Here is a 13,614-nt window from a genome sequence, read left to right as displayed (position 1 = left end):
CACCCTCACCCCATCGCGCCGTCACACCCATCTCTCTCACCCGGGCTGCAACCCTAGGTGGCCACCACTGCCGCCGACCGCTGCGGCTGCCTGGGCAGCGCACAAGGCCATCTCCCTCGTCTCCACATCTCCTCCCTCCACAGCGCCTCCTCCACTCATCTCGCTTGCCGTTGCCGCAGCTCTTCCATCTCAACCGCCGGACAACCGGAGCACCTCCCAGCCTCAACTTCGGCACGGATGTAGAGCGGTCCAGAGGACGTCGAGGAGGCCCTCTGTAATATGAGTGGCTGCCTAGTTCAGAAGAATGGGATTTCGCTGTAGATATTGTAGAGAGGCTTAGGTTGTTCTATGAAATAACCGAGCTATTTTCTGGAACTGATTATGTGACTGCCAATGTGTACTTTCCTAAGGTATGTGAAATTAAAATTAAAATGAGGCAGTGGGAAGCATCTAGCAACAACACTATCAAAGAAATGAAAAAAGCACGACTGAAAAATTTGATAAGTATTGGAGCGACATCCAAGGTCTAATGGCTATAGCTATAATTCTTGATCCTCGATACAAGAAGCAAATGTTGGTAGCTTGCTTTGCCATGCTCCATGGCATTGAGCCATCTTCTTATGAATACATTGAAAAAGTTGAGGACATAGTTGCTAGTCTACGCTTATTATTGGAAGAATATGAAGTGGAAAATGAGGCATATACACCGGATGAAGAATCTATGATTTCTACAATGAAAGCTCCTGCAATCATGAGTGTCTTCCAAAACATTGTAGCTCAACAAATGCCTGCAACAGCTAGACTTCAAGGTGAAATAGATCAGTACTTGAATGATGGATTAGTGCCTTACGTCGAGAAGTTCAACGCGTTGGATTGGTGGAAAGTGGCTGGAACTAGGTATCCAACCTTAAGGAAAGTTGCAAGGGACATATTTTCTATTCCTGTTACAACGGTTGCTTCAGAATCAGCCTTTTCTACAAGTGGCAGAAAGCTCAATGACCATAGAAGCCGATTGACACCACATATGGTTGAGGTTTTAATGTGCTCACAAGATTGGCTTAGAAACAAGTTCAAAGGTGAGCAAATAGTGTTTTCTATTAATATTTTCTCTTGTTTTCAGATTGTTGACAATTGTTTACTTTTGTAGATGCTAACACAGCAGAGGCTAGCTTTTGGACTTGCCTTCAAGACATCCAAGAAGGGATGCAGGTACATAAGAAGTGCACACATACCTTTCTTATTTATGTCTTAGAAATATATAACTCTCCACAATTCAAGTTCTCATGTCTTTCTTGCATATGTCTCAAACTAGGATTTGGCGCTTTGAGTGAGATGTCAAGGCTCATGAAGATGAAGTGAAGAGAAGATCAATCTACGCAATTGGATTTTGTGTCATGTAGGAGATGTTCAAGTTGATATGATGACTATGTGTCGAACTTGAACCTATTTGTGCGTTGAACTTGAACCTATTTGTCTCAAACCCATGCAGGAGGCCTGCGCCTCTTTCGAACATATTTGCTTGTCGAACCTATAACCTATTTGTGTCCTATCTATGGCCGAAATGTGTTATGTCTATGGCTGAAATACTATCTATATGTGCTAAAATGCTGTTTAGATGTGCTGTAATGCTGATTATATGTGTTGTAATGCTGTATATAAGTGCTGAAATGATGAAATGTGAGCTGGAATGCTGTTTATATGTCCTGGAATGATGCATATAAGTGTTGCAATGCTGAAATATGTGCTGGAATGTTGTTTATATGAGTTGAAAATGGGTTATATGTTGCTGAAATGTTGACTTGTGGTATATATGTTGCTGAAATGATGAAATATGCATGTTGAATTGATGAAATGTTGTATATATGTGATGAAACGCTCCAATATACTTGCTGAAATGTCAATTGGGTGAGGTGACAGAGTGGGGTATTTTTACCCGCGGGTATTACCCGTACCCGGCCGGGTACGGGTATGGGAACAATTTTATACCCGCGGTGCGGGTAAGGGTATGGGTATGGGCTAAAAATGTTGAGACGGGTAAGGGTTTGGGCGCGTATTACCCACACCCGAACCCGGCGGGTGCCATGAGGAATGGGACCAGACCCCTACGCGCATTGGATTTAGACCGGTGTGCTGACCTCTCTGTTGTGCCTAGGTAGGGATGCGACGTGTTGATCTTCCGAGGTCGGGCATGACCCAGGAAAGTGTGTCCGGCCAGAGGGACCGAGCGTGTTGGGTTATGTGGTGCACCCCTGCAGAGAAGTTTATCTATTCGAATAGCCGTGTCCCTCGGTAAAAGGATGACCCGGAGTTGTACCTTGACCTTATGACAACTAGAACTGGATACTTAATAAAACACACCCTTTCAAGTGCCAGATACAACCCGGTGATCGCTCTCTCACAAGACGATGAGGAGAGGATCGCCGGGTAGGATTATGCTATGCGATGATACTTGTTGAACTTACCATCTACTCTCTTCTACAAGCTGCGAGATGGAGGCTACCAGAAGCGTAGTCTTCGATAGGACTAGCTATCCCCCTCTTATTCTGGCATTCTGCAGTTCGGTCCACCGATATTGCCCCTTTGCACAAATACCCATGCATATGTAGTGTAGATCCTTGCTTGCGAGTACTTTGGATGAGTACTCACGGTTGCTTTCCTCCCTCTTTCCCCCCTTTTCCTCTTCTTCTCGGACGTTGCAACCAGATGTTGGAGCCCAGGAGCCAGACGCCACCGTTGACGACTTCCCCTACTACACCGAGGGTGCCTACTACTACGTTCAGGCCACCGACGACCAGGAGTAGTTTAGGAGGATCCCATGCAGGAGGCCTGCGCCTCTTTCGATCTGTATCCCAGTTTGTGCTAGCCATCTTATGGCAACTTGTTTAACTTATGTCTATACTCAAATATTGTTGCTTCCGCTGACTCGTCTATGATTGAGCACTTGTATTCGAGCCCTCGAGGCCCCTGGCTTGTATTATGATGCTTGTATGACTTATTTAATTTTAGAGTTGTGTTGTGATATCTTCCCGTGAGTTCCTAATCTTGATCGTACATGTTTGCGTGTATGATTAGTGTACGATTGAATCGGGGGTGTCACAATTTGCATGTCTATGTTGTTGTAGATCAATGGCCCGTGCTACCGTTCCCTTGAATTTTAATGCGTTCCTAAAGAAAGCTAAGTTGAAAGATGATGGTAGCAACTACACGGACTGGGTCTGTAACTTGAGGATTATCCTCATTGGTGCACAGAAGAATTACGTCCTGGAAGCACCGCTAGGTGCAAGACCCGCTGTAGGAGCAACTCCGGACGTTATGACCGTCTGGCACAGCAAAGCTGATGACTACTCGATAGTTCAGTGTGCCATGCTTTACGGCTTAGAATCGGGACTTCAAAGACGTTTTGAACGTCATGGAGTATATGAGGTGTTCCAGGAGTTGAAGTTAATATTTCAAGCAAATGCCTGGATTGAGAGATATGAAGTCTCCAATAAGTTCTATAGCTGCAAAAAGGAGGAGAATAGTTCTGTCAGTGAACATATACTCAGAATGTCTGGGTACCACAACCACTTGACTCAGCTGGGAGTTAATCTTCCTGATGATAGTGTCATTGACAGAGTTCTTGAATCACTGCCACCAAGCTACAAAAGCTTCGTGATGAACTATAACATGCAAGGGATGGATAAGACAATTCCCGAGCTCTTCGCAATGCTAAAGGTTGCGGAGGTAGAAATCAAGAAGGAGCATCAAGTGTTGATGGTTAACAAGACCACTAGTTTCAAGAAAAAGGGCAAAGGGAAGAAGGGGAACTTCAAGAAGAACGGCAAGCAAGTCGCTGCTCAAGTGAAGAAGCCCAAGTCGGGACCTAAGCCTGAGACTGAGTGCTTCTATTGCAAAGGGACTGGTCACTGGAAGCTGAACTGCCCCAAGTATTTGGCGGATAAGAAGGATGGCAAAGTGAAAGGTATATTTGATATACATGTTATTGATGTGTACCTTACTAATGCTCATAGTAGCGCCTGCGTATTTGATACTGGTTCTGTTGCTCATATTTGGAACTCGAAACAGGGGCTACGGATTAAACGAGGATTGGCTAAGGACGAGGTGACGATGCGCGTGGGAAATGGTTCCAAAGTCGATGTGATCGCGGTCGGCATGCTACCTCTAGATCTACCGTCGGGATTAGTTTTAGACCTGAATAATTGTTATTTGGTGCCAGCGTTAAGCATGAACATTATATCTGGATCTTGTTTGATGCGAGACGGTTATTCATTTAAATCAGAGAATAATGGTTGTTATATTTATATGAGTAATATCTTTTATGGTCATGCGCCCTTGATGAGTGGCCTATTTTTGTTGAATCTCGACCGTGGTGATACACATATTCATAATATTGATGCCAAAAGATGCAAACTTAATAATGATAGTGCAACTTATTTGTGGCACTGCCGTTAGGTCATATTGGTGTAAAGCGCATGAAGAAACTCCATGCTGATGGACTGTTGGAATCACTTGATTATGAATCACTTGATGCTTGCGAACCATGCCTCATGGGCAAGATGACTAAGACTCTGTTCTTCAGAACAATGGAGCGAGCAATTGACTTATTGGAAATAATACATACTGATGTATGCGGTCCGATGAGTGTTGAGGCTCGCGGCGGGTATCGTTATTTTCTGACCTTCACAGATGATTTAAGCAGATATGGGTATATCTACTTGATGAAACATAAGTCTGAAACATTTGAAAAGTTCAAAGAATTTCAGAGTGAAGTGGAAAATCATCGTAACAAAAAAATAAAGTTTCTACGATCTGATCATGGAGGTGAATATTTGAGTTATGAGTTTTGTCTTCATTTGAAACAATGTGGAATAGTTTCACAACTCACGCCACCTGGAACACCATAGTGTAATGGTGTGTCTGAACGTCGTAACTGTACTTTATTAGATATGGTGCGATCTATGATGTCTCTTACTTATTTACCGCCATCGTTTTGGGGTTATGATTTAGAGACGGCTGCATTCACGTTAAATAGGGCACCATCTAAATCCGTTGAGACGACACCATATGAACTGTGGTTTAGCAAGAAACCTAAGCTGTTGTTTCTTAAAGTTTGGGGCTGCAATGCTTATGTGAAAAAGCGTCAACCTGATAAGCTCGAACCCAAATAGGAGAAATGTATCTTCATAGGATACCCAAATGAGACTGTTGGGTACAACTTTTGTAGCGACCCGATCCCAATGGATCGAAGTCTTTGTGCTTAAGTGTCATCCCTGGATCGGGATGCTAACACACATAGTACTCGAGGATTTATAACGGAGGCAAGTCACATGTATAAAATAACATAAATACTATTACCTCAGTCCAAACAGCGGAAGTAACAACAAGGTTGTGGATTCCCATCAACACCAATGGCAAAGTTGAGTGTAGACATCATAACCCTAACGTATCACTTACTCATCGTAAGAATTCCTGCAACATGAGACGTTGCAGCCATATAGGTCAGTACATTTAATGTACGGGCAATTTCACACTGTAGAGCAATGCTGAATAATGGCTATCACTACATGCATATTTGGTTGGTGGAGGCTCTAGGTTTAGTTTTTGCATAAAGCTAATTTTCCCTACAACAAAGGAATATATTTTATTTAACTACAAAATTTGTTGAAAAACACTAAGAATGGAAACTCCATCTCAATCCCAAAATAATAATCATTTACCCAAACAAATTAATTAAGTAAAGTGTTGAGATCAAATCAATAATTCAAGTACCAGTACTCAAGATGTCCATAACTGGGGACACGACTAATCATGATTAGTTTGTACACTCTGCAGAGGTTTGCGCACTTTTCCCCACAAGGCTCGATCTCCTCCGTTGAATTTCTCGCACTACATGATGTTTGAGAAACGGATGACCGAGACACAGTCTTTCCGAAGCATTAACTCTTTCGATGGGTAGACCGTACCACCTACATCCCCTACATCTACTAGTCTACCACTGAAAGAGGTCACACAACATACTCAACTATGCCAGAGCCCATAATGGCTTGTGGCTGCACACGGGAGTTTCTGGCATGAATAATCTTATGATCCCTTTGAGCCTGGGTGGCGAAACATAGGATGATCACACGTGTTCCCCGGGATGTCCTTGGACAACACTGGATTCCCCAGGTGCCCACAAACAATCCACCCAGATGTGTATTAAAGTAGCCACCTTAAGTAATCCCTTATTTCATAGTAATGCTCACATCTGCCATGAATCACTCAAACCAAACCACGTCTACGAGCATAGCATAGCATTATAAGCATAACGTAGTAACTCCCAAGGTTTGAATAAAGGACAATTGGTTCTACCTCATCAACTACTTCCCTATACCCACATGTTATCAAATCCTAACCATGCAGTGTTTGAGGATTGAAACTAATGCATAAAAACTGGGTAGTAAAGGGACATGATCAAAGTGTGAACTTGCCTTGTACTGTTGATGAAGATGATTCACACTCATAACTCCTGATAGTTCTACTCGTCACACTCCAGTCAATCTGTCATGAGCAAGCAATTGCATACATAAGCACTCATGCAAAAGAAACAAAGAAAAGGTCTCGGAAAACTTCGAAAACAATCAAACAACTCTTGCAATAGAAAACAATTTCTGACGGTACCAAAATTGGGTGGATTTGGTCTTATCAGAAAGTTTGGGTCAAGAGTTTTAATGAGCAAAAAGAACCAATTAAATCGGAGTTATACAACTCGAGTTATGAACAAAACAAGTTCAAATTCAAATCTGTTTGAAATCAAATTTTAAACTTTCAATAATATGTTTAAGTTGTTTTACTGGATAGAGGGGATCAATACGAAGATGTAGGCATTGGTTTTATCTAATTTGGATGAACGAGTAAAAAGTAGTGATCGTTTGAAAACTAGGGGCTAATCTGTAAAAAATAAAACTACGGATAGGTCCCTGGCAGAAACTAAAAAGAAAACGAATAAATCTAACGAACGAACGTTCACTACATATCCTAATCTAATGAATACGTTCGCTACAGAAGCTTAATGAACAAACATTCGCTAAGTAACTAAACAAAAATAATAAACCGGGTTTTTAAACGAAAACCGAACCCTAAAAAGAAAACTGGTGAACCGGCCAGATTTAAACCGAGTATAAACCGTAAACTAAAACCGATCTAAACCAAAATAAAACCTATCTATTCATGGATCTAATCTAAGCCATTAGATTACGATCGGACGGTGGGGAGGAGGAGTGGAGCTCACCTCGGCGGTTGCGAGGCCGGAGATGGGGAAGACGACCGCGACAGCGTCAGGCGTCGGTGGTGGTGGCTCCCCTGGCGGTCCTTGGACTCAGGCGAAGACACCAGAGGGTGCAGAACATCGAGGGAGCCTCAGGGGCGGTCGTGGTGGAGCTTGGGGTCATTAGAACGGAGTGGGGCGAGGCAATGGCGACGGCGGCGCTCGAGTATGGTCGAGGACGGCGTTCCGGGCGTTAGCGAGCTCGGGGTAGTCGCCGGGATGGTGCAGTAGATGATAGCGAAGATGATGGTGGCGGTGGCAGTGGCCAGGGTGGTTGGAGTGGAAGGGGAGGGCGGCAATGGTGCGGTGGCTGAGGCGGATTCCGGCGAGATCAGATCGGGGTGAAACGACCACGGGAGATCGTGAATTTTGCGAAAATCGGACGAGGAGGAGGAGAGGATTATTTATAGGGAGCTTGTCGTGTGGGAGGGGAAAAACATAGATCGAATCGAGGGGGGATTTGGGATCAGGGCTCTGTGTACGTGATGAACACGAAAGAAAGAGACAGAGGAGAGGGATGACATGCGGGTTCACCCGTCAGTGGGTGCGGGCAGGAGCGAGAGGAAGCGGCGACCGGGGCGGAGGCGTTTCGCGGGAGGCTGGCGCGGCGAGGTAAGTGGGCCGGCTTGGTAAGGTGGGGCAGAGGGTTTCGGCCTTTTTTTAAAGCACAGACGAGAAAATAAAACAAAATCACAAGTGAAGAAAAATATGTAGTCATATAATATATCACAATTTTCAGAAAAAACAATTCCTACAACATGAAATATTTTACAAACTTAAATAAAGTTTTCACAAAAATAAAAAATTCAAACAATTTTAGTGTTGCACTAAAATTTCAAATAAAATTATTTTAAAATACCAAAATAGTTTCAAATTTCCTTTTCTCCATTTTTTTCTATTGTAGGGAATCATTTTACCCTAATTTCCATATATTTTATTTTTGGATAAAAATAATTCGATAAAACCAAATAATTTCAACGGGCCTTTAAATTTGGTTCTTTGAAACTTCCAACTCATATTTCATACGATTTGAAGAAGTCATTTTATCTGCTCTCATGAAAATCATTGAGTTGCTTAAAGTCTCTGAATTTGAAATATTTCCAAATGAAATTCAAATGTTTTCAAAAACCCTTTTCATTTATTTAGATGGAAGAAGTCATGTTATCTTCTCTCTAGCATTTGTGATGAAATGAATTTGAATTCATGGATATCATGAATGCAAAATGAAAGTTTGGGAAAGTCCTTTTATTCCCTCTCCTTTAACTTTCAAAAAGTTTCAAATTTCACTCAAATTCACACAAGCAACCACACCATAATCAAGCAATCAATCAAAACTATTTATTTAATATAACATTCCAAAATTTAGAATTTTGGGATGTTACACCTTCTATCACAGATCCGAAGGCAAGATATTCGTTGCTAAGAATGGATCCTTTCTAGAGAAGGAGTTTCTGTAACATCCCAAATTTTTAATTTGGATGTTATACATAGGTCATCATATGCATATCATATTTTATTTGCATTTTGTTTGCGATCCTAGAAATCCTAAGCAACTCAAGGACCCACGGAGAGAGTTGGGGATTTCATTTATTTTGATATTTGAATTTTTCTCAAATTTGAAAAGAGGATCATTTTGGTTTTAATAATTTTTCTCTCCGAAATATTTCTGATATTAAAATAAAAGAGAGAGGATAATATGACTTCTTCAAAAAGAGAGAAATATTGGAGGAAAGATTTTTAAAATCAAATAAATATTTTATTTGGATTTTATTCGAGATTTTATTTGAATTAGAAAAATATGCATTTTTTCAGAATTGCATTTTTATGCCAGAAAAATGTTCAATTTTTTCTAAATATTTTATTTAGATGGTGAAAATTGTGTTTGGCATTTTTAGAATTTTTTTTAGGATTTTTGTTTTTCGGCAGAATTTTTTTTATTAAAAAAACTCTCCGGACCGAACTGGGCCGAAGCCCAGCCGGCCCAACCGAGTGCCGCCGCCTCTTCCTCCCATGCGGATGCCGGACTCCGGCTAGGAGGAGTCCGGGTCGGCCTCCCGCCCCCTCGCGCAAGCCGAGGACCCGCCGCCGCCCGCCGGATCTCGCCGCCGGTTTTCTCCAGTTAAACGGTATAAAAACCGTTCAGTTTTTTCTGGTTTATTTTTTAGGTCAGTTTAGGTTAGATCTTTTTATTATTATTTTGTTCGTTAATTAGCGAACGTTCGTGAGATTAGTTTCTGTAATGAACAAGTTCGTTCGTTTAGTTCTGTTAGCGAACGTTCGTTCGTTAGTCTTTTTCTTTTCTTTTTTTCGGCCAGGGACCTATCCACGATTATTTCTATCACAGATTAGCCCCTGATCTTCAAACCCTCGCAGTTTTGCAACCGTTCGTCCAAATCCAGTGAAACCAACGCCAAAATCTTCGTATCGAACCCCTCTATCTAGTTAATCAACTTGGACATGATTTTGACAATTTAAAATTTGATTTCAAGTAGATTTGAACTTGAACTTCTTTTGATCATAGTTTCGGTTTCGTAGCTCCGATTCGATTGATTTTTTTGCAAATTGAAGCTCTTTAGTTGAACTTTCAGTTTGGACTTTCTCATCTGAGTTTTACCCTTGCATATATGTTTGAGTTCTTATGTATGCTACTATTTGTTTGCGATAGAATTTCCGGAGTGCGAAGCGTGCTACTACGAGTCTCTAGGGTTTGCGGATCGTCAGCAAGGCAAGTAACACTTTGACCATACCCCTTTATTACCCAGTTTTTATGCATTAGTTTCAACCCCAAACATTGCATGAGTAGGATTAATAACATGTGGGTATTGGGAAGTAGATGATGAGGTAGAACCTATTGTCCTTTATATCAAACCCTGGGAGTTACTTCTACGTTATGCTTATACTGCTATGCTATGCTAGTAGACGTTGTTTGGGTTTGAGAGTATTATTAATGGTTAAACTTAAGGTGGCTACTTTAATACACATCTGGGTGGATTGGTTGCTGGCACCTGGAGAATCCAGTGTTGTCCTAGGATATCCCGGAGTACCCGTGTGATCATCCTATGGTTCGCCACCCAGGCTCAAAGGGATCATAAGATTATTCATGCTAGAAACTTCCGTGTGCAGCCACAAGCCATTATGGGCTCTGGCATAGTTGAGTATGTTGCGTGACCTCTTTCAGTGGTAGACTAGCAGATGTAGGGGATGTAGGTGGTACTGTCTACCAGAGTAAAGAGTTAATGTTTCTGAAAGACTGTGTCTCGGTCATTCGTTTCTCAAACACCATGTAGTGCGAGAAATCAAACGGAGGAGATCGAGACTTCTAGGGAAAAGTGCGCAAACCTCTGCAGAGTGTACAAACTAATCATGGTTAGCCGTGTCCCCGGTTATGGACATCTTGAGTATCTGGTTCTTGAATTATTGATTTGATCTCATCACTCCAAATTAATTTGTTGGGTTCTTAATACTGTTTAATTTGGATTGAGTTGGAGGAACCTTCTCAATGTTTATCAACTACCATGATAGTTAAACAAAATATATTCCTCTGTTGTAGGAAAAAATTGGCTTTTCGCAAAAACATGATAACCGTAGAGCCTCCACTAGCCATATATGCATATAGTTATAGCTATTACCTGTTCATTGCTCTACAGTGTTATTTTGCCAGCATATTCTATGTGCTGACCCGTTTTCGGGCTGCAACGTATTACGTTGCAGACTTTTCGGATGAAGAGTAAGGTGCGCTAGGTCATTGTCGTGCACTCAGCTATGCCGTTGGAGTTGATGGACTCATTTACCTTCGATGCTTCCTCAGTTATCTTATTTAGATGGCCTTAAGCCATATTATTGTAATAAGCTCTCTTTTGAGACATTCGATGTAATAAGTGTGTGATTGCACTCTGTTATAAATCCATCAAGTACTGTGTGTGTCAGCATTACCGATCCAAGGATGACATTTATGCACAGAGATTCGATCGTTTGAGGTCGGATTGCTACAGTTTCTCTCAAAAGAAGTGAGTGGGAGGAAAGTAGAACTTGATGAGGTAATTGTAACTTCTCCCGAATTGGAAAGTAGTTCATCACATAAATCAGTTCCAGTGATTCCTACACCAATTAGTGAGGAAGCTAATGATGATGATCACGAAACTTCAGATCAAGTTACTACCGAACCTCGTAGGTCAACCAGAGTACGGTTCACACTAGAGTGGTACAGTAATCCTGTTTTGGAGGTCATGTTACTTGACCATGACGAACCTACGAACTATGAGGAAGTGATGATGAGCCCAGATTCCGCGAAATGGCTTGAAGCCATGAAATCTGAGATGGGATCCATGTATGAGAACAAAGTGTGGACTTTGGTTGACTTGCCCGATGATCGGCAAGCCATAGAGAATAAATGGATCTTCAAGAACAAGACTGACGCTGACGGTAATGTTACTGTCTACAAAGCTCGACTTGTTGCGAAAGGTTTTTGATAAGTTCAAGGAGTTGACTAGGATGAGACCTTCTCACCCGTAGTGATGTGATGTACGGTGGAACCCTAGATGGCCGATCTTTCACGAAAGGAGCGGATCACAAAGAGGAACACGAAGAACACGAGGGGAAACACGAGGGAAAACATGAGAGAATCACTCAAACCAATAAGATATAGTCACACATGTGCTAGATCCTCGAAACACGAGAGGAGATACAAGATCCACGATCAACAAAGGACGATACAAAGGGTAACCGGTTCTTCTCCATGAGGAGGTCTTAATGGGGGTCTTCTCCGTGAGGAGGTCTTGAATCCAACGTGGATCTTCTCCGAAGAGGGGCCGCGATCTCTCTCGTGGACTAGATCCGTATGGATGAGCAAAGCTCTATCTCAAGTATGAGCTAAACCAATGCTAACCCTAACCAGGAGGAGGTGGGGGTCTATATATAGTGTTAGCCCACGAAGGGGTAAGTGAGAGGGGGGGATACATGGGCCCTTGGCCCGTTCTCTGCGCACAGGCAGGTGCCGGATGTCCAGGCTGGGGGCCGGATGTCCGGCGGCTCACGAAGAGCCGGATGTCCGGGCTGACGAGGTTCAGCTTCGGGTGCGTTCTGTGATGGATGCCGGATTTCCGGGCATCGGGCCAGATGTCCGGGCTGGGGCCGGATGTCCGGGGCCTGTAGCAGCTGGCTCTTCTTCCTTCTCCTTCCTTCGGCCCCGCGCACACTTGGACTTGGTCCTTGGGCTCTCCATGATCTCCTCGGGTGTACCTGAGTATGCACAAGGTCCGCGCTTGAAGTAGCATCCATGTCTGACATGCGGAAAGGGAGGATTCAGAAAGTAGCAAGTTCACCTTAGGTCCAATGGCGTAGGCTCGAGTGTACATGGGGATGATCGTAGGATGCTCCGCATCATCTCCCCTCCCTTGGGAAAGATCCGACCTCGGATCAAAAACCTCATCACCATGGAAACGGTTGTCGTGGATGGACTTGTAGTTGGACGAAGTGGAAGACATGGCGCAATCCAAGTACTCCAAGGTGTCTCCGGAGTGGTACACATGCAAAAAGAGCAAACACAAATGACACTTGGAAATACAATGGTTAGCGCACACAAGGTGTCCATCATGTAAGAATGAGTCCGTGCAGCAAGATTATTCATGGCAAAGCGCATGAAGCTTATCAAGATGATATGCAAAGCGTTCATGGGAGAAAAAGCATTCATTGTGCACACAAATGTGTTGTGAATATGATCAATGCAACCACGGTGCAAAATGATGTCATAGTGAGATGGTTTATCAATAGCATGAATATGGCAATGGATGCTCAATATGATTATGTTATCATGCAATTGATGGTAGGCAATATGATCATGATGTATGAATATGCCATCAAGAAAGATCACAACAAATTTTCTAAGGAAGTGCGCAAGCTCATATATCATGGATGACAAGGTAATACAAGATGCAACAAGGCAATCATAATCTGAGTCAATCCATGCATAAGATGCAAATTTGTTATGGGTGGTGTTATACCATAGCTCGATGTCATGGTAGTAGTGTTGGTCCGGTGGTGCATCCACTAAGTCCGAGTACTCCTCAACTTGAAGGTCCATAGGGTCCATCTCCAATGTTGGTCCTCCATCCAATAGATGTATCATGTAGACAACAAGAAAGAGGCAACAATGAAAGAATGACCCATCCAATTTGCGTATTTGAGAATGGCTCAAAGGGAAAGAGTTCACCTTTAGTAGGTTCTCGAAAATGTTGGTGTTGCACATCGTGTCTGCCTTCACATGCCCAATATGTCTCGTGATGGAAATGCCTTGTGAATCCTTCAAAACG

General features: G+C 42.7%; 1 protein-coding gene across 1 annotated transcript; it reads left to right on the top strand.

Moving 5' to 3' along the window:
- The first annotated feature begins 529 nt into the window (after positions 1-529).
- On the top strand, positions 530-1,327 carry LOC141041005 (zinc finger BED domain-containing protein RICESLEEPER 3-like). The gene is made up of 3 exons (XM_073507115.1): positions 530-1,076; positions 1,148-1,209; positions 1,313-1,327. Exons 1-3 carry the CDS (start codon positions 530-532, stop codon positions 1,325-1,327), a joined length of 624 nt encoding a protein of 207 aa, XP_073363216.1.
- Positions 1,328-13,614: the final 12,287 nt, after the last annotated feature.

This window comes from Aegilops tauschii, chromosome 2, assembly GCF_002575655.3.
Source record: "Aegilops tauschii subsp. strangulata cultivar AL8/78 chromosome 2, Aet v6.0, whole genome shotgun sequence".
Classification (NCBI taxonomy): domain Eukaryota; kingdom Viridiplantae; phylum Streptophyta; class Magnoliopsida; order Poales; family Poaceae; genus Aegilops; species Aegilops tauschii.
This window is presented reverse-complemented; position numbering and strand designations above follow the sequence as displayed.